The sequence below is a fragment of the Balaenoptera musculus genome, chromosome 1 (genome assembly GCF_009873245.2).
Source record: "Balaenoptera musculus isolate JJ_BM4_2016_0621 chromosome 1, mBalMus1.pri.v3, whole genome shotgun sequence".
NCBI lineage: Eukaryota > Metazoa > Chordata > Mammalia > Artiodactyla > Balaenopteridae > Balaenoptera > Balaenoptera musculus.
Genome location: NC_045785.1, coordinates 125,762,025 through 125,787,288, shown reverse-complemented (window position 1 = coordinate 125,787,288; position 25,264 = coordinate 125,762,025). Strand labels below are relative to the sequence as shown.

The 25,264-nt window shown below is 40.5% G+C and overlaps 1 protein-coding gene across 1 annotated transcript in view; it reads left to right on the top strand.

Moving 5' to 3' along the window:
• Positions 1-24,058, top strand: part of SELE (selectin E) — a 55,332-nt gene extending 31,274 nt beyond the window's left edge. Inside the window, exons 2-14 of the mRNA XM_036833336.1 lie at positions 13,504-13,651; positions 13,992-14,075; positions 14,663-15,049; positions 15,609-15,716; positions 16,133-16,318; positions 17,119-17,304; positions 17,412-17,600; positions 18,786-18,974; positions 19,186-19,362; positions 19,922-20,032; positions 20,789-20,810; positions 20,916-20,988; positions 22,236-24,058. Of these exons, the coding sequence (XP_036689231.1) occupies positions 14,039-14,075; positions 14,663-15,049; positions 15,609-15,716; positions 16,133-16,318; positions 17,119-17,304; positions 17,412-17,600; positions 18,786-18,974; positions 19,186-19,362; positions 19,922-20,032; positions 20,789-20,810; positions 20,916-20,973 (1,650 nt within the window). The 5' untranslated portion in view covers positions 13,504-13,651; positions 13,992-14,038 and the 3' untranslated portion in view covers positions 20,974-20,988; positions 22,236-24,058. The remainder of the gene's footprint in view (positions 1-13,503; positions 13,652-13,991; positions 14,076-14,662; positions 15,050-15,608; positions 15,717-16,132; positions 16,319-17,118; positions 17,305-17,411; positions 17,601-18,785; positions 18,975-19,185; positions 19,363-19,921; positions 20,033-20,788; positions 20,811-20,915; positions 20,989-22,235) is intronic.
• Positions 24,059-25,264: the final 1,206 nt, after the last annotated feature.

Sequence of the window (25,264 nt, the reverse complement as noted above, 5' to 3'; positions counted from 1 at the left end):
AGCTCGGTGCTTTGTGACCACCTAGAGGGGTGGGATAGCGAGGGTGGGAGGGAGGGAGTTGCAAGAGGGAAGAGATATGGGAACATATGTATATGTATAACTGATTCACTTTGTTATAAAGCAGAAACTAACACACCATTGTAAAGCAATAATACTTCAATAAAGATGTTTAAAAAAATGCTTTATTTTTTGTGTTTGTTTTTTATGTATTATTTGTGTGAAAAGTATTACAAACCTATTATAGTACAGTACTATACAGCCGATTGTGTTAGTTGGGTACCTAGGCTAACTTTGTTGGACTTATAATTGGACTTACGAATGCGCTCTTGGAACGGAACTCATTCGTATGTAGGGGACTTACTGTACTCAGCTCCTTATTTCATTTGGATTTCCTATAGCAAAGAAGCCCATTCATGTGTGTGGAATCAATTGTCTGTAGTCTTTTCACATTGCAGCTTTGGGAAAACTCTTTGATTTGTGTTTGTCTTGGCCTTCCTGGTGTGCAGTTACTGCTGTAGAAAGTATTAATAGCTTCATTTCATATAAACATAACTTCCAAATGCTTATGTAGAGGACTAAAAATGTATCTGGTATTTAAGTAATCTGAACCAGTTCTGTAAGTGACTGTGTTTTGCATTACTGTGAAGATATGAAAATGTAATTAACTACAATGTAAAGAGTGTTCTACATAACTTCTTAATTTCTACATTCCCTCCCTTACTCTTCTTCAAGGGTTTCCTTTCAGTAAGCAACATTCCATGCTCTTAATGTATTCCTTTTTGGTAGGAATCCAGAAGTATTAGATTGAATGGAAAAGCATTTGACATTTCTGGGTTGAGAGTCACAAACTGAGATGCCTCTTGTATCATATATGATGGAGGTCTTGTGTATCTATAACAACAGAGAGTTTCCTTATTTGCTCTTCATTTGCTGCTGTTTAAGTTGACAGCTTCCCTTCCCAAGAAAAATTCACTTACTCCTGCTGCCGTTGGAGTCCTGGCATTCACTGAACCATATAACAGAAGTAACGTGTTGCTGTCAGAATACAAGCATTGCTTTTGGCAAATTGAAGTGCATGTCATTTCCTAATACACTAGAAAGGGGAAATAAGCTAAAGTACACAAGTCTGAGTCTAAAACTTTAGTACTTTTCCATGCAGATTTGTGCACATGTGAGAGGTTGTCCAGTGGTCTAGTGATTATTGTTTAGAGAGTTGGGCCACTACTGTGTGTTGCTAATCATTGACTGTAGTTCCAAATAAGCCTTGTGAAAATGTTATGCCCTATGTAACAGCAGAGTAACATAAAATTAAATTATATTTTATAAACCAAAAAAATTGTCTGTTAGACAAAGAAAATGCAAAAAATATATAGCTTTGCTTCAATTTTCTGAATATTTCAAGAGGAGGAAATGACTCATTTCTGACACTCCAGACAATCGCCTTATTTGTGTTTTATTAGTGGGGATTATGGTCCACTCATATCTGAGAAAGTGTTTCATTTTCCTCGAGTCAGACAAGGCTCTCTTAATTAAGGGAAACATTCCACTCTTTAGAATCATAAAGACGCTCCTATGCCAATTACCTTTATCCAGACTGACTGGAGGCATCTTTTTATGAGATAAAGTTGAGCTTCTTAAAAATGTATTGTTCATCTCTTCCTCTCTTTCTATCTATTAAAAGCAGAGACGAAGCCTTGTCGGCTTCGTGAAACTGCCCTCTGTATTCCTGTAACACTCCCTAGAGCATGACCCCTGGGTTTTTGAACTCTGTTTTCTCTCCAAAATCAACATTGTTGAACAACGAAAGGAACCTCTAAACATCAAAGGCCAAGGAAGACAACACCCAGAGAGCAGGGAAATTCCATTTTGAAAGTCAGCCCCAAATCTTCTTCCAGTCTCCTTTCTGGACAATGCATGCAAGCTCCCCATTGTCAGATTTATCATTTCATAACCATGGATGCTCTGCTCCACATAAACATTAACTTTTCAATCTATAACACTGGCAAAAAAGATGAAGGGGATGTGGCTTATTACCCTGACTCCTGTGTCTTACACAGATGACTGTCGTGTGTAGACAGGACACACAGAGGCAACGCCAGGGTGGCTGACTCAGGTGGGGTTTCCAGATTGGGATTCTTTTTTCTAGATGTCAAAAGACTGGTTTCTTACTTCTTTTGCGCTTGCACTGTCCAGTTTTGATAGGAAGGTTATAACTTCCTAGAATTTGTTGGGAAGGTTCAATATATTCTAGTAAAATTTTAAGATATTTTAAAAAGGGTTTGCAGATGCTGTAAACCAGCGTGACTCTTTACTGAGATATCTTCTTCATGCCTTTAAACATAAAAAACATATTAGCATCTAATATTTGAGCCTCATTATTTTCAGTGTGGAAATGTGCCCCTAGAGGGGAGCTCCCTGCTATCCTGCGATCTGACTACCCACAGGGCTGTCAGCACAACGAGGGGTGTGGGTAAGCCTCATCAACCCTCTCACTTAGCTTCTCAAAGTTGGCACTCAATTTATTATTAGGAGATACTGAGTCTGGCAGCTTTTCTCAGATGCTTTTCTGTCTTTACATTGTGAAAAATTAAAGTGGAAAGAAGAGTGCACACACTTTTTTTTAGGATGCCAACCTTTCTAAAACCCATGATGAGGACACATTAACAAATGTTTTACGTGTTTCAAGTGACTTCATTCATTTTTTCATTCAACAAGTATCTGTGATTGTTTACTAAAAGCCAGGCTGAGTCGGAGGCTGGGGATATGACGACTAAAAAAATACTCTATGAGAAGGCCATCATTATGATTTCCAAAATTACCTCCATTTTTCAGTACAAATTCGGACACCAGCAACTAATGGACAGTAAGTAAAACTGGATTATAGAAAACATCATGTACTGGAAAATGACTTCATACAGTGAATTGGCCATTCCATCTCTTTCTCTTTCTTAACAACAACTCAGTGAAATAAAATTCCAATTTATTGTTGGACAACAGTGTTTCACACATACATCACACGGGCCAAAAAATAAACAGCAACCTCACAGACCAAAAAAAGGAAAAAAAAAAAAAGAAGCTTTTACCTTTGGCCTTTTAAATCATCTTATACAAACCAGGTACTTATTGTGCAGCTAAATATAAACACAAAAGATGTTACTAGAACGCTTGGAATAAGATTTTTTGTTGTTTTTGCTCTTTTTACGAGTGTATTTTTTTTCTCATTTGAGATTAGAACAAACATGGGCACACCATAAGTAAAGTCAGAAGTAGGGCAGAAAACACTCTGAAGGTTGGTTTGGTCATCTGAGATCATTAGAAATGGCTGACCCCTAACAATATGTACAAAAATACAAAATGTAAATGAAATTTACAAACACATTTTCCTTTTTGAAGAGCTTTCAAGAAAATAAGCAGGCACAAAAACAGACACATAGATCAATGGAACAGGACTGGAAGTCCATAAATAAACCCATGCTAATATGGTCAGTTAATCTTCGACAAGGGAGGCAAGAATATACAATGGGGAAAAGACAGCCTCTTTAATAAATGGTGTCTGGAAAACTGGACAGCTACATGCAAAAGAATCAAACTAGACCATTTTCCTACTACATATACAAAAAAACTCAAAATGGATTAAAGACTTAAATGTAAGACTTGAAACCATAAGACCCCTAGAAGAAAACATACACAGTATGCTCTTTGACATTGATGTTAGCGATATTGTTTTTTGGATCTGTCTCAGGCAAGGGCAACAAAAACAAAAATAAAGAAATGGAACTACATTAAACTAAAAAACTTTTGCACAGTGAAAGAAACCTTCAACAAAATGAGAAGGCAGCCTACTGAATGGAAGAAAATATTTGCAAATGATATATTCAATAAGGGGTTAATATCCAAATTATATAAAGAAATCACACAACTAAATATTTAAAAATCCAATTAAAAATGGGTAGAGGACTTGAATAGACATTTTTCCAAAGAAGACATACAGATGGCCAACAGACACATGAAAAGATGTTCAACATCATTAATCATCAGGGAAATGCAAATCAAAACCACAATGAGACATAACCTCACACCTGTCAGAATGGCTATCATCAAAAAGACAACAAACAAATGGCAAATGTTGGCGAGGATGTGGAGAAAAGGAAACGCTCATACACTGTTGTTAGGAATATAAATTGGTGCAACCACTACAGAAAACAGTATGGAGGTTTCTCAAAAAATTAAAAATATCATTAGAAATATCATATGATCCAGGAATTCCACTTCTGGGTATTTACCCAAAGAAAACAAAAACAATAATTTAAAAAGATATATTCACCCCTATGTTCACTGCAGCATTATTTATAGCAGCCAAGATATAAAAGCAACCTAAATGTCCATGGATAGATGAATGGATAAAGCCTAGTATATACACACACACACACACGCATGCACACACACAATGGAATATTACTCACCCATGAAAAAGAATGAAATCTTGCCATTTGTGACAGCATGGACGGGCCTAGAGGGTATTATGCTAAATGAAATAAGTCAGAGAAAGACAAATACTATATGATTTCATTTATACCTGGAATCTAAAAAACAAAACAAATGAACAAAGAAAACAAAACTTAAGAATAGTAAGAAACAGACTTATAGATACATAGAGCAAACTGGTGGTTGCCAGAGGAGAAGGAGGCAGGGGGTTGAGTGAAATAGGTGAAGAGGATTAAGAGATACAAACTTCAAGTTATAAAATGAGTAAGTTACAGAGGTGTAATATGTACCATAAGGAAGAGAGTTAATACTGTAACGATTTTGTATGGTGACAGATAGTTACTGGACTTGTGGTGATCATTTCATAATGTATTTAATTGTTGGATCACCATGTTGTACACCTGAAACTAACAAAATATTTTACAGTCAACTATATTTCCATTTAAAAAAAAAGAAGAAAAAAAAAGCAGGGCCTTAGAAATTTTGGTTCTTTTTTCCTTCCCTGTTTCAAATTCATGTTACGGTTTTGGTCAGGTAACGGACAAGACGTGTCATCCGTGGGCGTGTTGCCCAAGGTGGGCTGACTGGCGGGACTCTGTCCAAAGGTGACCATGTTTAGATTCTGACACAGAATGGTGAATAGGTCACAGTGGCTTTTTTTGTATTGTATTGTATTATTTGTTCATTTTCTTTTATTTATTTATTTTTTAAATAAATTTATTTATTTTATTTTATTTTTATTTATTTATTTTTGGCTGCGTTGGGTCTTTGTTGCTACACGTGGGCTTCCTCTAGCTGCGGCCAGTGGGGGCTACTCTTTGTTGCAGTGCACGGGCTTCTCATTGCGGTGGCTTCTCTTGTTTCAGAGCACAGGCTCTAGGCACGTGGGCTTCAGTAGTTGCGGCACTCAGGCTCAGTAGTTGTGGCTCGCAGACTTAGTTGCTCCGTGACATGTGGGATCTTCCCGGACCAGGGCTCGAACCTCTGCCCCCTGCATTGGCAGGCGGATTCTTAACCACTGTGCCACCGGGGAAGCCCTATTCTTTTTATTTTTAGTGTAACTTTTCCTTTTTTGCTGTGTAGCCCTCCTCGTCAGTCTCCTGCTCTTGGTATCAGTATTCTCATCCTCATCATCTTCAACTGCCCATTTGCATGTAGCTGCCTCAGCCTCTACATCTTCCTCTCCATTCTCTTCTTCACCATGTCTTTCATCCTCCTCCTCTTCCTCTTCCTCATCACTTTCTTCCTCTTCTTCACCTACATCTTGCTTCCTATTTTTCTCATTAGCATTCCCACTAGCAAGTGTGGCTCCTTTATTCTCCCCCTCTCCACAATTTCCTTTTTCTCCTTCAAATCCTTGGTGGTGATCTTGCACCTGGTGACTATGGCTATGCCTGACATCGTGGGGCATGACAGTGATTCCATGCAGTGGATTAAAATTGTTCAGTTGTTCAGTTAGTTATAGCAGAGGCAGTGTGGTAGCCAAGAACATAGACTTTGAAGTCAGTTAGGTCCTAGTTCTACCTCTTATAGGCTATGAGATCTCAGCCAAGTTATTTAAACTCTCTAAACCTCAGGGTCCTCATCTGTAAAATGGGGATAGTAACACCTAGTTTCTAATGCTGTTATGATGATCAAATGACATGGCATATTTAAAGTTCTGGTGTGACATGGCCAATTAATGATAGTTGCTAGATTAAAAGTAATAATTTTATTCAAGTAGTAGGATTGACAAAATGAAGTGTTTATGTATGGGATATCAGTTCACAGAGTGAAGGAGCAAGTGTGATATAAAAACTAACAGGGGGCTTCCCTGGTGGCGCAGTGGTTGGGAGTCTGCCTGCCAATGCGGGGGACACGGGTTCGAGCCCTGGTCTGGGAGGATCCCACATGCCGCGGAGCGACTAGGCCCGTGAGCCACAATTACTGAGCCTGCGCATCTGGAGCCTGTGCTCCGCAACGGGAGAGGCCACGATAGTGAGAGGCCCACGCACTGCGATGAAGAGTGGCCCCCACTTGCCGCAACTAGAGAAAGCCCTCGCACAGAAACGAAGACCCAACACAGCCATAAATAAATAAATAAATAAATAAATAAATAAATAAATAAATAAAAAATTAAAAAAAAGCTAACAGGGTTGGGTTATTCAGGAAAGATGACTGGTCAGGGGGTATGGGTGGGATGATGTATATAATGTATACATTTAATCCCCACTTATATTTAATCCCCACTTAAAGGTCTGGAACATCCTTGGATTCAGGGAATTAGTCCCACTTCTAAGCAGAGGAGATATAATAAGCACCAAGTCAGAAAGCACATCACAACAGAATTGGCCTTAGCACACCAGCACTAATTTAGGCTAGCCATGCAGCTAGGTCCTGGATTGCATCTCTGTGACCAAGTGCCTGCTCTGGTAGGCAAAATGCTAAATGTGTCCTCCTCAACCCCTACAACTTCCCATCTCCTCTTTGATTATCCAATCAAACACTAATCTAGGTACTGCTGGGAAGGGATTTTGCTGATGGAATTCAGTTATTAATGAATTGACCTTAAAATAGGGAGATTATCCTGGATAATCTGAATGAGCCCAGTGTAATCACATGAGCCCTTAGTAGTAGAATTGGAGGCAGCAGAGTAAGGCAGAGAGATGTGGCAGAAGTCATAGGCTAATGAACGATGATGCAGAAGGGGAAGTTGGAGAGATTTGAGGAGAGGGGCTCAAACTGCCATTTTGGACAGCGAAGAGAGCCATAAGCCAGGGAATGAAAATGGCCTGAAGGGATGAAAATGACTCCTGGCTGACAGCCAGCAAGGAAATAGGGACCCCAGTCCGACAACCACAAGGAACTGGAGTCTACCAACAATTTGGATGACCTTGGAAGTAGATTTTTCCCAGACTCTCCCAAGAAGAGCCCAGCTGGCTGACATCTTGACTTTGGGAATGTGAAACCCAGAGCAGAGAAACCAGCTGAGCCAACCTGTACTTCTGACCTACAGAAACAATGAAATAATAAATCTGGGTTGTTTTCAACCATCAGATTTGTAGTAATTTGTTACAGCAGTGATAGAAAACTTACATGCCTATTTTGTCCCAATACAGCATACAGATCATCCTTTAAAAACCCAGGTCAAATCATGTCATTTCCAACCATAAGCACCTGCATCTCTTTGTGGAGGGCTTTCTCTGGCCTCAGGAATCCACTTGGAAGAGCAGGAGAATTAACCATGCCCTCCTAGGATCAGCCCCTAGCCAATGACGGACTGGAATCGGTAGATGCATCCCTCAGCTCCCTCACCACTCCTTGGGGATACTCTGAGGTGTCTCCCAGAGTTCTCTTGTGGGACTGAGTCTTGGTTCCCACAGTGGTAACCTGCTGATTAGCACACCCTTTACTAGATTTGTCCCTTTCCCTGTCTCACTTCCTTACTCCCTTACTAGTGCTTCCTGGGATCACCTCCCAAATAAATGACTTGCACCTATGTCCTTGTCTCCGGGTCTGCTTCAAAAGGAACTCAACCTAAGACACTGAACTTACGAGCTGGCTGGAGGTACAGGAAGCCAAGCAGGTGGCTATAACATTTTTTTTTTTAATGTAAAAACTAAGGTATATCTACCTTCTGAGGTTTCAATCTGAGCAGGCATGGAATCAACACAAAGGACATGGGCTTTAGAATAACACAGGCGTGGATTTGAATCCCTGCTTGACCATGTATTAACTGAAAAAACATAGGCAAGTTACTTAACCTTTTGAGGTCTGTGTTTCATCCTCTGGGAAGTGGAATTAATAATATCTACCTTTCATTTTGTGAAATTTGTATGAAGTAATGCACGTAAAGTGCACACACAGTAGGCACACATATATACCAATAATATATATGGTATCATTATTAATTATTAGCTAAAAATGTCACGGCAAGGAAAAATAAAGAACACTTGGATTTAAAGTAGTCTCTTCCTGTATTTACATGTTATGTCATAGTATGTTACAGCCGGCAGGGACTGTAGTCGAACACCTTTAGTTCTAGATGGGAGATCTGAGACTTAAAGAGGCCAAGAAGCTTGCTCCAATTCACAGTGTTGGTGTTAAACTCAAGATTTTTTGGATAGTACATTCACAGGTTCAAAAATTAAAACAATATACAAGGGAAACAGCAGATCTTTTTATTCAAAAAGTGACGAGGCCAGATTTTTCTACATAAGACACTGAGAGCAAAGCTAATAATAATCCTTTAGGAAACTTCTGATTACAAAACAAGCAGCACGATGGCCAAGGAAAACAAGCAAGGAAGCTTTTCTAAAATCCAGGGGTATTTTCCCCTCTCTGTTAACAACTGACGGCAAACAGTCTGGCTACGTTCAGGAAGGGCTCTGTCAATTTACCAGCCCATCTGCAATTATTTCTTCTGCTTTGGGAATTCACCGCTGGAGTTGGCTCATTTTGAAGATATTCCCACTGTTAGTTCTTGGATTCCAAAACAGAAAACGGAAGCTTCAAGATAAGGTGCTGCCAAGCAGGAAGCAAGGAAATACATTAGAACTGAACTCTCAGAATCATGCCAGAAGTTCAAAAAGGGAAATTAGTGGAAATTACAGAGTCCTCTTGAATCAGACAAGAAAAGAGACTAACTTAATATATATCGACTTATGGTACTTCTTTAGAGCTATTCTCTTTCTTTGGTTAAAAACCATTTACTTTCCATGTACGAGAAGTCAAAACATCGACTCATCCTAAATATTTTCTGTATTTGCCCAACACTGTTACAAATGGTGCCTCTAGTCTTCCAGTAGAAAGGGTGTCAGTAACTGTAGTGACATTTTGGTCAAAATCGTACTTAGAGCTGAGCACCAGCCATGGGGTCTTCATGATATTCTCTCCCAAATTAGGTGACCCTGGGCCAATATATCTCAAAGTGTGGTAGGATTTGGGCGTCTGTATCAGAATTACCTGAATATTCATTTAAAGTACGGATTCCTGGTCCCAACAACAGACGGACTGAGTCAGAGTCTCTGAGCATTGGACCTGAAGATATACATTTTAAATGAGCTGCTCAGGTGAGTCTTCTTCATATGACAGAAGTCTGAGAACCCCACTTCTCCCTGGGTGTGGGAGTGCAGACAGAGAGCCCAGGTCTCCTACTTGACCCAGGTGTTCTGAGATAGCTACGCATCCAAAGAAGTGTACATGCCTTTCTGGAGAATGACTTTAGAGGGAACCAGACTAATTTTCTATCAAATATGCTTATGTTTCAGTCAAGCAAGAAATGCCATTCTACACCGTGATGGCATACTGTTATTAATTTTATTTCACAATTTTGGGTGTGCAAGAAATATCATATTTGTATTCTGCAAAGAGTATTGAATCTTTATTGGGATTTCTTCTCCCTACCTCAGACTCTACAGAAGTACTTTAGATGTCAGCAGAGTCGAATCTGGGGGGAAGTTACCAAAGCTTTCAAAAATAAGCACCTAGCGACACTGCCCAGAGATGAGGGAACCAAGAACCTCAGGAAGGCCACTGCCCATGCTTCATAGTTCCCTTCAGCACTGAGGAACCAAAGCTAAATTCACACTTTAATAGATGGTCTTGCCACAGGTGCGTATGGCCAGTGCTACTTCCCATTAAACCCAATAATCTCCTGTCCGTGGCTTTTATTTGTCCCTATCTATGGAATACGAACAGGATGGCCTTGAATGACACTGTGACATTTGCCTTGGGAACCCTAACCTTCTCTTTCTGGCTTTCCCTCACTCCCTCAGGGATGTCCCATCACCATAAAGGTGAGAATGAGTTGGCCTGGGCACAGAAGCAAAAGCGGTTAAAGTCCCTGGTGCCCCCATTACAGGACGTGGAGGAGAGGCCAGGGCTCTTCCAGGAAAAGAGATGATAAAGCCAGGAAGGGTGGCACCTCAGAGACAAAATAGCCCTGGTGGTGGAGCCTGGGGTGTGCCTGTGTTTGCAGCATCTTCTTTCCTTTTCTCTTTGCCTCTCCAAGTTGGAGATTGTAACGGGTGTCCACATGAGGCCAGGGTTGAAAATGGAGCAGTCCAGGGACAGCCGGCTACATCTTCTGAGCTTGGGAGACTCAATAGGGCCTTGAGGGACCTCTAATCAGCCTGCTACTTGGGACATTAGGTTTATTTGAGGAAGAGGAGATAATATTCAATGCCCCCAGCTATTCAATGCTCACCTAATTTCCTCTTCAACTCATTCTTCCATCCCCAAAATGAGGGTGCCCCTCATCAGATCAGAAAAAGCAGGTGAAGGAGCTACAGACCAGCTGTCAGCCCCTCACAGTGCTGGCGTCTCTCTATGAGAGGCAAACTAGGTCTGTCTATGACCTCTTCAGCAACCCTGGAGCCTGGAGAAAGCCCCTCAGCTCCTAGCAGCCAGGTACATGATTTGTGGTCCCAACCTCAGATGGCAGGGATGTGGAAAATATTCTGGGAGAATGCAGGATAACTCTGAGGGTGAGTGAGTTTGGAATGTTACACCTCTGGTAGTGACAACAACAACACTAATAATAAATTACCTTTACTCACAATCTCTTTGACTCCTTATTTCTCTTATCCTTCTTTTTTGGTATTGGGTTCTGTCCCTGAAGTTCTCAGTGTAAATTTAAAATAATGATTTTACCCTTTAGCCATAGGGAGAATCTGCTTTTGAATCAGGATCTCCTGGAAAGTGTGACCTAGGGATCAAAAGTTTTCCTAGGTATAGCTCAGCCTGTCTTGCTTGTATCTTCATCCACTTTTCCCCCATAGCTGAGAACCTAGGGTCCTTTTTCACTGCATTGTCTGTCTACGGCTTACTGCCCCTTGGTTCCCTTCCTGCCTTTATGTCTTGGAAACCAGGACACAGCCCTCTTGGTGGAGAGCTGGGATGATCACATTGCTCTTGGGAAGAAGAGAGAGATTGGAGACTTGGGAAGAACAGGGAGGCTCGTCGTGGGGCAAAATAACAAGAGAAACTATGGTTTGGGATAGCAGTTAAGGAAGCTGGCTCTGGAGACTGACTGCCTGGGTTTCAACTCCTTAGCTCTGTGTTTTTGGATGAGATAGGTATAATCCTTGGTTCCTCAATTTCCTCCTCTGTACCATGGGGATGATAGGAGTGCCTATTTCATAGGCTGTTGTAAGAATTAAATAATCATCTAGATGAATATGCAAAAAAGCTTAGAACAGGGCCTCGCACATAGTAAGCGCTCAGTAGATGCTACAGATTATAACTGGGGCGGGGGGGGGGCGTGTCCAGGACATATATTTGTAAATGAAATAGGGACTGTACCACCATTGGGGCTATTTTTAGATACTTGTGAAAGGAAAGAGACAAACTATAAACTTAATTTAGTTATGAAAAATCATAATAGTACATGTAGTTATCTAGGGCTGTATATGACTAATTTCCATCTTCAAAATAATTATTAGGTACTTTATTAGTGTGTCAGATAAAATTTAAGATCTGCCTACAGTACGCATTTTTTAATGGCAAATGATATGTTCGCAACTTATTAAAAAATAAAATATAGACAGATTATGTATTAACCCAGCTTCACATCCTTCTCTAAAATCTAAATAAACACTTGTAACTGACTGCTCTTCCACATTTACTGAGCCATAGTGACCACATTACATAAGTAAAGTCTGATTAAAAAAAATAACGTCAGTATCTAGAAAATATAAGAGAGCGGGAGGTAGATGATAACGTCTCTGTTCAGAGCTGGGCAGTTTTAGGAGTTAAATTAGCTAACTGGGTTATTTATTTAATTTTTAAAATCAGTTGTACTCATTGGAATTTTTCTTCTCTTTGCCTGTTTGGCTTAGGTCTTTATGTACATAGAAAGAGCCAGGGCTACCATGTCTAATGAGACAAATTAACCTGTTATTCCCCGCCTCATTCCCCTGCCACTACTACTTCATGCCTGCTTAGAGTACATTCTTAGATGTCCTATTCTAAAAAGCTGTAATTATAGAATATTAGCTTCACTTGATCTCTACAGAACATGGAAAGTAAAAGATTCCCAGTTACTGTCTCTACTGTTTGAATTAAACAAGATGCAGAGATGGGGAATGGTGATTGTATATAACTGCCCAAAAGAAATGCCAGTATAAACAGCAGGAATCAGTGATTATTTTATATATATATATTATATATATACCCTTCAGTTGCATTTAGACACAGAATTCTTTAAACTGTGTTCTTTTTACTATAAAAGTAATAGAGGGTCATTGCAAAAACTGGGAAAAGCTGAAAATAATCATGAAATTTATAAAAATAACCCCTGAATCCTGCCATCTAGAAATCCACTGTTAACATTTTGATACATTTTTGTATGTTTTTGCAATTCACATTAAAATTTTTTGAACCAAATTTGGGTCAATTAAACACAAGTATATATAGTTTTCATCTTTATTTTCTCACTGAACAAATCGTGAATGTTTTGCCAACAGGAATATCTAAGTCTGTTTCCCATTTTTCTTATATTTAAGAAACAAGGCATTATTTCAGACATTTAAGTGGGAGATATTGTTTCTAGTAATTTAGCCATAACTATGCACAGAATCTGAGGATTAACATTTACTTCATGATTCATTCCAATGAGGTATTGTACCTTAAAATGGATTGAGTTGGTAGGTGAGAAAGAGAAAGAAAGTGAGTGATGATATAATTGACTGGTATGGGGTAGGAAAATTGAGGATAATAGCCCATAGATGACACAACTATTCTTAGTTCGCTTAGGGTGATGAAATTCTGATCGCTACCACAATTTCAGGAGAGGGACTACTAATAAGCAAAGTTACAAAATGTTTAAAGACATAGATTTCATGTCATTGGGATTAAAACCATGCATTTGTGTCATATCAATAGAATTCATGTAAAACTAAAAGGTATGTAAAAAAGGAGAATTCACTTTGACATCATTGTAATTTTTCGCGTTGTGGGTATTCCTGGGAAACTTTTTGCATGCTGCCGGGGAATTCCTCTTTACTGGGTTTGGACACATCCTCCTATTACTCACAGGAAGCGTCGTTCTATAAAGGAGCTCCAGCAGGAGCAGTGCTCCACTGTTCTTGGCTGACCTCGCATCAGAACTGCAAGAGTGGCACGAGACAGAAGCAGCAGCAACTCGGGAGGAATCAGACACCGAAACAACTGCTTCACCGAACAGGTAAGTGCAAGAAGTCTTTCACTTAACTAATCTGGCCACGAAACACAGATTATTAATATGAACAGATAGGCAAGAAGCCTTCAATAAAAGATCTGTGCAAACTCTTATTGTATTCAGACAAGTTAAAAGCTGGCTTTTCTCTTTGACCTAAATGATGAGAATCTTAACTTTTATATGTATTCATTTGGGTAAACTTCTTTGAAATGAAGATGGTGGCAAAAGATTTCAATCCTTTATCTGAAAATTGTATGATGTCGCTATACGCAGCATCGTAGAATGATTTGAGTAACTGGTAGCCTGGGATTTCATTCTATAATTAATTTTGTACTTTTCCCCCCAGAAAAGCATTTCAGGTCTAATCTTGGGATCAAAAGAAGTCTTGAAGTCATGATTGCATCACAGTTTCTCTCTGCTCTCACTTTCGGTAAGTCAATGCCCGTAGTTAGACCAGGGTGTCTTATCCTTGGCACTACTGACATTTTGGACCAGATAAGTCTTCCTTGTGGGGGCTGCCCTGTGCATTGTAGGTTGTTTAACAGCATCTCTTGCCTCTCCTCACAATGTGTTGTGCCCTGGGCTAGGAGCAATTTACCTCATTGTGTCTCAGCTTCCTTACATATAAAGAGTTGATCATAAATAACCTATTTCCCAGAGGCATTTTGAGGATTCAGTATCGTGGTTCGTGTAAAGTGCCTCCGACAGTGCTTGGTGGTGCATATTTAGTGCCCAAAAAAGCTTAGTTATTCTGATTATTCTTCTACTATTAGGTAGGTATATTGGGTAGGTTACAGTGGGTGAAGCACCAAGTGGAAGGGCAACCACAAAAGAGATACACAGTAAATGGTAGTTTCTCCATTCGTGTACCCATTCTTACTTTGGAAAAGGCGAAAAAAGGTTGAGTCAACCCAAAGGCCACTAGATGCCAAAAAAAAGACAACAAAAGGTCCAGTTAACAGAGTCAAACCATAGCAGGACTAAACTTTCCCATTCCTTTCACATTTTCCCCCTTAGCGCTTCTCCTGTTTAAAGAAAGTGGAGCCTGGTCTTACAACGCCTCCACGGAAACCCTGACTTTTGATGAGGCCAGTGCTTATTGCCAGCAAAGGTACACACATCTGGTTGCAATTCAAAACCAGGAAGAGATTAAACACCTGAACTCCGCATTCAGCTATTCACCAAGTTACTACTGGATCGGAATCAGAAAGATCAACGATACATGGACCTGGATAGGGACCCAGAAGCCTTTGACTGAAGAGGCCGCAAACTGGGCTCCAGGTGAACCAAACAATAAGCAAAACAAGGAGGACTGTATAGAGATCTACATCAAGAGAGAAACGGACTCGGGCAAGTGGAACGATGAGAGATGCAGCAAAAAGAAGCTCGCCTTGTGCTACACAGGTAGGGAGTTCATGGCAGCAGTGGGAGGGAGATTCAGTGTGTGAGCATCCTGACAGATTGTGGACTGTATGCAAAAACTGGTCTCTACTGTGGGAATTTTATGTTCTAAAAGATACGGTTTTAAAACATTCTGTTTGATGTTTTAAAACAGAATGTGTTTTTGCTTCTTTGTGTGAATGTAGACAAGAATGTATGTATTTATGTATACATATATGCATATATATAGGTCTATACTTATATACAGTGTGTGTACACACACACGATACATTTTTAGCTACTTGTTGTTTATGTGCCGTAAGGAAACTCTCTTCAGAGTTTGTGATAAAGGGAATTTTCTCTTTGGGGAGCCAGTTACAGCTATACCCCTGACATTAACATCAAGGTTTCAAATGGTTGAGCCTAAAACTCAGCTTTGGCATTTCATCAAGCACTTCTATTAAAATCTCTGGCACTCTGTATCATTGGTGACATCCCCGTTACACACTGTTGACCCTGAATTCCTAAAGAAACTCATTTGAAGCACAATAACAATCGTCACCACGGACTGTCTTTTCCACAGCTGCCTGTACGCCGACATCCTGCAGCGGCCACGGTGACTGTACAGAGACCATCAACAGCTACACTTGTCAGTGCCACCTCGGCTTCAAGGGACTCAAGTGTGAGCAAGGTAAGGCTTGGTCTCACCTTTTCCTTCGCTAGAGATGGTAGGAGGATTTTGTGTCCCAGCTGGCTTCGGAGTCAGGTCTGCATACCTTCCCTTCCCTGGGGCATATGGTTTCAGAAGGTGGTTAAGAGCTGAGGCTATGAAGTCAGACCCTCCTGGCTTTGAATCCCAGATTCACCACTTATTAATTCCGGCACCTTGACAACATAGTTAAACCCTCTGAGTCCCAGTTTTCTCATTGTAAAATGAGGATAATATAGTACCAACTTCATAGGCTTATGGTTTGGATGATGTGAACAAATGCAGACACAACATTTTCATAGTGCCTGCTATTCAATAAACAGTAGTTAGAGTTTCCAGGGTTCTTCCCACCTGATAAGGTGAGAGAGGAGCAGAATTGATTTGGTTTCCCTTTTCAGTTGTGACCTGTCAGGCACAGGAAGCCCCTGAGCACGGAAGCCTGGTTTGCAACGACCCTTTGGGGAGCTTCAGCTACAATTCTTCCTGCTCTGTCAGCTGTGGGGAGGGCTATCTCCCAAGCAGCACGGAGGCGACCCAGTGCACTTCCTCCGGAGAATGGAGTGTTCCTCTTCCAGCCTGCAATGGTAAGTCTCTCGGAGAAGGCACAGAAGAGTCTCTAACTTGTCCCTCATCCCCTTACTTTTTATCCAATTTATACCATTTTCAGCACGTCAGGGAAAGTTCTTTTAAACTTGTCCTAATTAAACAAGTTCTAATTAAACTTGTTCTCTTGGCCAATATATATGGCCAATACGGTACCAGCTGGCTTTGAGAGAGGTTTTTATCCTATGTTTGACATAAGTGTTTCTGGGGCTCCGGTGATTTGTAAGAAAACACATAAAACAGTGGAACCATACTCTTAACATCTTAATGACTTTCCCCTTGCTCTGTTTAACTTCACCCATGCATCTGGACCAATTTAAGATCATGATAATCAAGCAGCCTCAGTATACCCTGTTCTCTCTGTCTTATCTTTCTAGGCCAAAGACAAAAAAATTCTTTCCTCCAGGTCATGCTGGGTTAAAATAAATGAATGTTCTGTGTACGTCGGGATTGTTTTTTTTATCACTAGTCATAAATCCTGATCTAGAATCTGTTACTTTTCTTTGTTTTTGCCTTATGTAAAATAGACCAGAGAGCTGATGAGAGAGATCTGATAAAATAGATCAGAAACCACTTAGCATAGTCAGAGTCAATCAGAGAAGATGAAAAGATCAAGAAAAAAGCATAAAAACTTTACTGGGTGTGCGCATGTCCCCAAGGATGAACACAGGGCTTTGGGATCTATCCTCTGATCTATCTTACTGTATTATAAATTCCAGTTCAATAAGAAGTGAGTATGTCACTCTTCTGTAAAATTCATGGTGTTCTTTCAAATCCCCAGTGGCTAAATGTGATGCTTTGACAAATCCTGTCAATGGAGTTGTGAAATGCTTCCAAAGCCACGGAAGCTTCCTGTGGAACACCACCTGTGAATTTGAGTGTAACGAAGGATATAAACTCACTGGACCCCAGCACTTGCAGTGTATCTCCTCTGGGATTTGGGACAACAAGAAACCAACATGTAAAGGTACAGTGGTTCTACATCAGGGTTTATTGTAAACATTCTTTTTTCTCAACCTATACTCCAAATGGGTAAGCCAGACCTGCTAATGTAAACTGGGACATGTGTTACAGCTGTGACATGTGATGCCATCCGCCATCCTCAGAATGGCACTGTGAGCTGTAGCCACTCCCCTGCTGGAGAGTTCACCTATAAGTCATCCTGCCACTTCGCCTGTGCGGAAGGCTTCGTGTTGCAGGGGCCAGCCCAGGTTGAATGCACTACCCAGGGGCAATGGACACAGCAGCTCCCAGTTTGTGAAGGTAAGCCTGAGAGTCTCCTTTACACTCTCCCTTTCTCAAAGAGCAGCAGTCTTCAAATGTGAAGCACTGAAAATGAAACCTGAGGCCTACTTTAACTATAGTAATCAGATCTGATGGGCAACATTCATCTTATGTTTTTGAGATGCATATAAAAGAACTGTCCAGGGAAAGGATTGTATGTAGTAAGAATGGATGCTTTGCTGGTTTCTTAACTGTACTGGAGTAATATAACTTTATAGACATTGGCATGGAGTAAGCAGAAATCTTAAGCTGAAGGGAAATCACATTAGAAAATTGACAAAGTAGGATTATGAGAACATGACTTGATTCCAAAATACTTGTCATACCTTTCTTCTGAAATTGCTCATAACTAGCAGTGATGAAAATGTTTCAAGTGTGGTGTCAGATATAGAGACTCCCTTAATATATACATAAGCACTAAAATTTAGTTTCATTTAATTTAATAAAGCAAGAGCAAGGACATTGAAAGCAAGCAGTTTTCACTATCAGGTACTGGCATTTTTGTAGCCAAATACAGCACAGAATGATTTACAGTGGCAAAAAAACACAAGACAGAAACCAAACTGCAAAGCAGACAAATTTTATGTGGCTGCCTTCTTATCTTCCTTTCTTTTTGGCCTCATCTGTAAGCATCCAGGACCCATAAGTTGCTCCCTGACTACATAAAATCTTTCCCCTGACCCTGACTTCTTTCACATGTCAGAGCAGAGCTCAGGAACCATTGGTCCTGTTAAAGGCTGTCCTTTAATTAGTACCCCGTCAATGAAGTGACTGGAATTCAAAGAAAACACAGCCATCTTCCCACTTGTCCAGGGACTAACGAAGAGTCTTGAATTCTCTGAGTGTTCCTTTGTCCAAAGCGATCTGGGTTCAGTCGTCAAATGCCAAGTACTATCCAGTTCCACTATATTATTTTCTGACCATAATTTTGGTAGCTCAGCTTTCCCGTGAAAGCTTTGTCCAGCCCAGAGAGAGGCTACATGAGTTGTCTTCTGAAAGACAACTAGTCTAGCGCTTCTAGTACTTCTGAAAGTTTCCAAAGTGGGTCCATGGGTGACTTTTCCTGTGAGCCCTATGGAAGAGCTATAGGGACTTGGTTACCTCGGGAAACCTGTTGCTGCCCGATAAAAACAAGCTTCTAATGTACTCACTCATGTCTTCCAGCTGTGAAATGTGATGCTGTCCCTCAGCCCAGAAGTGGTTCAGTGAACTGTACCCATTCCCCCACTGGAGAGTTTACCTACAAGTCCTCCTGTGCCATCAGCTGTGAGGAAGGCTTTGAATTACATGGATCAGCTCAACTTGAGTGCACATCTCAGGGACAGTGGACACAGGAGGTCCCCTCCTGCCAAGGTAGGACTGAATTCAATCTTTAAAGGAGTATAGGTCAAGGACCTTAAAACGTTTCTGAACCTAGATTGCCCCAAGGGACTTGATCCTAATTTCCTACATGCTGAAAACTAAGTAGTGCTTATAAGTTACACTTATTGGTGACTTTTCTGCCAGTTTTAAAAGTTTTCCAGTAGATTTTTCTTAACCTCTACCCATGTCCTATCACTTGCAGTGGTACAATGTTCAAGTTTGGAGGTTCCCGGAAAGATCGACATAAACTGCAGTGGGGAGCCTGTGTTTGGCACCAGGTGTACATTTGCATGTCCTGAAGGATGGACGCTCAAAGGCTCTGCGGCTCTGACATGTGGTGCCACAGGACACTGGTCTGGGATGATGCCTACCTGTGAAGGTGAAGCATTGATTGATGGTGGTTGTCTGGGGGACCAGAGAGAAGAAAGGGAGCTAAGAAAGGAAGCTATCTGGCTGCAGTAATGAACTACCCAGTATATCCAAACCAGAAAGGTCAGAAAGGTTACCCAGGTTGACATTAATGGATGGACCTTTCATTTTATGGGGATAAAGAGAAAACAGAAGAAGTGACATGTCAATGGAATTTTGATAATTTGAAAAAGGAGAGCTAGTGGGAAAAGTTGCAGGGGGGCGGGAAGGGAAATGAGAGAGAGAGAGCGAGAAAAAGAGAGAGAGAGAGAGGTTAACCAAGGTGTGCTGTGAAAGCTTGGTAAGTTAGAGCTCTGCCTAGCCAGGCTGGGAGATAAGCTCGCAAAAGGTGGTTTGGGGCTGATCTCTAAGGCCTTTAGTACCATGTCTCTGCCTCATGTATTGAACTAGATGACTCTTCTGCTTTGTACACTGTAATCAGTGCACAAAGAAAAGGGCAAATGGACAGAACGGAAAGACTTTGAATTTAATTCCTTCTCATGACAGTTTACCTCCCTCTGTTTCCTTAGCTCCTCCTGAGTCCCAAACTCCCTTGGCAGTTGGACTTTCTGCTGCTGGGATCTCCCTCATGACATTAGCGTCATTTCTCTTCTGGCTTCTGAAACGCCTTCAGAAGAAAGGTAAGGGCATTTATGAATGTACTCCAAAAAGGTTTTTGAAAAAAATTATTTTCTCATTGATGAGTCATGTTATCTCTCACAGATTTAAAAAGTAATTAGACTCTAGTCACTAGTCATTAGACACTAATAAACTGCAGGGTAATGAAGCAGAAGTCTTAGGGAAAGAGTTTCAGGAAATACAAATGTTAGTGTGCTCACATCGTACAACTCCAGGGGATGATATTCACATTGAATGCTGTGGTCCCCCTGGGAGTTGTTGCAATGAGGCTGCCATAATTAGTGGTCCTGGGAAAATCAATAAAATGTTTCCAAAAATTTTATTTGGAATACAGGCTTAAATATGGGAGTATCTCAGGGGATATGCAAACACATCTAGCCACACTCCTGGTTTGTTTGACCTACGGAGTCTTTAACATTTTTTGAATTAAGTTCTGACATTTACAGAATAGGAGATTTCACATCTAATCCAGATCTGAGATTTCTCATGGCAAACTGGAAGACAGCTGAACCTGGCAAGCAGAGCATGTTGCTATCCGCTTGCATTAGGAAGCTGCTGTGTCCTTCGCATGAGTGTGCACTTTCCATCCCCTGCCCTGCCTGCTTGTTGCCACCAAGCCGTGTCTGGGCTCTGATAATTACAGGGGCCGGGAAGGTACTGAGTTTGCAACCCCTGATGAAAAGAGTCATATTGTTTCAGGATTTAATGTATCCTTAAAAGTCATTTAGTCTAAATGAATGGTTTTCTTTCTCTTGCAGCAAAAAAATTTGTTCCTGCCAGGTAAGCTGCACTCTTGTATAAAGCATGCCATTGAACATTTTACACATTTTTCTCTCTTCATGCTGGAAACCAGTGCTTTACTTAGTGTTCTCATGTATTCCACAGCAGCTGCCAAAGCCTTCAATCAGATGGATCCTACCAAACGCTTTCCGAGTTAATTTAAGTCCAAAGGAATCAGGTAAGACTTGAAAATCACATATGGTTTTGAAAGAAGATATCTTCTCTACATGTTCTGTTGCTCCTGGAACCTTCTGAACCTGCAGTGTCTAGGGAGGAAATCACCACCTTCATGTTATTTTAGAGAAAGTTGTTTCATTTTTTTGGAGGAGGAGAGGAAAGGAACAAGGATCTGGCCTTTATGGAGGCATTTCATTTATGAACATGAATAATAATCATAGTTAACCCTTATATGGCACTTACTATGTTCTAGAAACTGTTCTAAGCTAGGAATTATATGAGATAAGGGCTATTGTATTTATTATTATATAGATGAAGAAAATGAGGCACAGAGAACTTAATGCCTAAAATCTCAAAACTAGTTAAGTGGTATAGCCAGGATTCACACCAGGCAGTCTGGCTCTAAAATCTGTGTTCTTAACCACTCTGCTCTGCTTTGTGAGAATTTGGAAGGCTCAAGTCCCCTCCAAATAGATTTTTTAAAAATTAATAGACATTTTTGTGTGTGCAGTTTTAGGTTTACAGAAAATTCAGTAGAAAGTACAGAGTTCCAGCATATCCCCTCATGCCCTCCAATTTCCTCTATTATTTTTTAAAAATTTATTTATTTATTTTATTTTTGGCTGTGTTGGGTCTTCATTGCTGCCCGCGGTCTTTCTCTAGTTGCGGCGAGTGGCGACTCCCCTTGTTGCGGTGCGCGGGCTTCTCATCGCGGTGGCTTCTCTTGTTGCGGAGCACTGGCTCTAGGCGCGCGGGCTTCAGTAGTTGTGGCTCGCGGGCTCTAGAGCGCAGGCTCAGTAGCTGTGGTGCACGGGCTTAGTTGTTCCACGGCATGTGGTATCTTCCCGGACCAAGGCTTGAACCTGTGTCCCCTGCATTGGCAGGTGGATTCTCAACCACTGTGCCCCCAGGGAAGCCATCCTCTATTATTAACATCTTACAGTTGTATGGTATTTTGTTACAATTGATGGGCCAGTATTGCTACATTATTATTAACTAAATCCCACAGTTTACAGTAGGGTTTTGTATATTCCATGGGTTTTGACAAATGTATAATGACATGTATCCGCCCTTACAGTATCATGCAGAATAGTTTCACTATCCCAGCTACATAGGATTTTGCTGTTTGCATTTGGACTAGCCTTGTGAGAGTGCACGCAGCTGTCTGTGCTAGAAGGGGAATTCTGTCGCTGCTGTCAGTATGCAAAATATTAAATGTCCTGACCGCATGCACTCTTATCATTGCAGGGGCACAGGTACATTAGGGAACTAGAACGATACCCTGAAGGCGGCAGAGACAGAGAGGTCTGCTTGGGTCTCTGGCCCTTCTCACCTACTACACCCGCTGGCTGCCTTTATAGCTGGGATTATGGTACCTACAAGGACTTCAACGGACTAAAATCCAGTGGGCAAGTCCAGCCTGCCACCAAAAAGACTCAGTTTTCTCCTTTCCGGTGCTGGCTGCTGGAAGGAAAGAATATTCGCTTCCATGCCAGAGTGAAGAGACTAAGGCTCTGGAATCTCAGAATTCCTTTTCTAACTCACCCTTCGTTCACTGTAAAATCTTGTGGCACAACACACTATTTTGAGGTGCTGTTTCTTTCTTTTGTCCCTCACAGTGTTTGAACTGCTGCTTATGTAGTCGCTGTCATTGGGATGAATAATACTTGTCAAGAGTTTAGAGGAAACAAATTGGTCAAAGATATTCTATTAACAGACCTGGAAAAAAAAATGACAAATTTTTAATGCCGTGGGGTGACGACATTGGAAAGGTTGTTAATGGTGGAAATTCTGTTTAGCACTCTGTGGGAGTGCAAACACAGTCTTAATCACTTTTATCCCTGTGGGATTCAGTGCTTTTTAAAGTACTTTTAGAGGCTGTGTGTTCTTTTTACTTGCATTGACTATAGTATAAAGTCCATAAGTCTTAATTCAGTACAAGTGTGGTAGGGACTTTAAAATATGTAAATATTAGGACTATAATAGGGTAAAAGTTGCTTATTCCAGATCTTTATTAACAAATTCTAAAGTTTCATCTGTAGTAAATGTATTTCAAAAAGGGCAAATACTGTGCCCTAGCAATGCATAAACCAGTATAAAGTTCTGAATGTTTGACTACAGTTTCTTTAAAAAACATGAGTAGTCTCAGGAGAGCAAAATCCGCATGGCACACACTTGTACACTGTCAGGTATTTTTTCATAGCTATATGGTTTCTATGATGAAAAACTTCCATGAGGTTAAATGTTCTGATTTGATAAAAGCATAAATGCAAACAAACGAAGGTACAGTTTTATGAATGTCTTTCTTGGTAAAAAACATATAGATATATAAATGTGTTTTGCATTCCTACAAAGATGTTTGTCAGATGTGATGTGTCAACATACAATTCTTGTATATTACATAAGATTTTAAATCCATGCTAGAAACATACCATGTAATGGATCTGTCCAGTGGATTTTTTAAAAGTAAAGATGTCTAATAAGTATTCCCTAATTGTCTTATTCTGTCTGTTCTGGTGTTCTTAAAGAGAGGAAAGCCTGAATGAGCAAGTATTTGTATTTATTGATAAGAGAGTTCAAAATTCCTAAGGAATCCCTAGTTATCGGTTGATCACTGGCCATAAGAGATACTGGGCCAGTAATTGCCAAAGCTGCTCCAACCTTGCAGGATAGTATAAGAATCAAAACTCTCCCACCCTTTCATTAACTTAGGATGTGTTGAAAAAGCAAAATTTCAGAGAAGTGCTGGCTGCACACTGGCAAAGACAAAACCAAAAGGAAACAGAGAGATATGATAAGGATCAGAACAGCAGAGGTTTTTAAGGGGCAAAAGAACTCTGGGAAATAAAGGAGAGAGAGAAAAAAAAACAAGTGTTATGAGCAGGCTACATATGGAATGAATTATTGTTTTCTTTGAAATTGTTCAAATGTTGTAGATATTTGTATATGCTGCATTGGAAATAGCCGTGTGAAATATAAATGTGGTCTGTGTTTGGGTCTTATAAAATATTTAAAATTACGATTTAAAATGTTTTAAGTATGTATTTATTTAAGCTTATGTCATACCTATTGTATTTGACATGGCATTATGAAGTTTTATAATAAACATGTTTATATTTAGCCCTGTGTACAGGCTCTTTCTTTTTTTTTGGTCAGGCTCTTTCTTTTTTTTTTTTTTAATATTTTAATGAGGTTCTTGTCTGCTTACATTCTTTTTTTTTTAATGTATGTATGTATGTATGTATGTATGGCTGTGTTGGGTCTTCGTTTCTGTGCTAGGGCTTTCTCTAGTTGCGGCAAGCGGGGGCCACTCTTCATCGCGGTGCGCGGGCCTCTCACTATCGTGGCCTCTCTTGCTGCGGAGCACAGGCTCCAGATGCGCAGGCTCAGTAATTGTGGCTCACGGACCTAGTTGCTCCGCGGCATGTGGGATCTTCCCAGACCAGGGCTCGAACCCGCGTCCCCTGCATTGGCAGGCAGATTCTCAACCACTGCGCCACCAGGGAAGTCCCCAGGCTCTTTCTTAAAAATTCTGTTTTACTTAGATAAAAGATACCATAAAAGTCATCGTTTTTAAGTGTACAATCCAACAGCTTCTGGTATATTTACAAGATCCTGTGATCATCACTGCTATCTAACTCTGGAACACTTCTGTCTCCCCAGAAAGAGACCCAGGATCCATTAGAAGTCACTCTCCATCTTCCCCAGCCACTGGTAACTACTAATCTACTTTTTGCCTCTATAAAGGTACTTATTGTGGACATTTCATACAAATAGAATCATACAGTACGTGGCCTGTTGTGTCTAGCTTCTTTCATTTAACGTAACGTTTTCAAGGTTCAGCCATTTTGTACCATGTATCAGTACTCCATTCCTTTTTATAAACTGGATAATACTCTATTGTATGAATATGCCACATTTTCTTTTTCCTTTCATCAACTGATGGACATTTGGATTGTTTCTGCTTTTTGGCTATTGTGAATAATGCTGCTATGAACATTCATGCACAAGTTTTTGAGTAGACTTATGTTTTCAGTTCTCTTGGACATATACCCAGAAATGGAATTGTTGGGTCATATGGTAACTTCACGTTTTACTTTTTGAGGGACTGCCAAATTGTTTCCCAAAAGGGTAGCACCATTTCACAAGCCCACCAGCAATGTATGAAAGTTCCTATTTCTCCTCATTCTGTTCAATACTTGTTATTGTCTGTCATTTTGATTATCACCACCCTAATGGGTATGAAGTAGTATACATATGGGCTTTTGCATCAATAC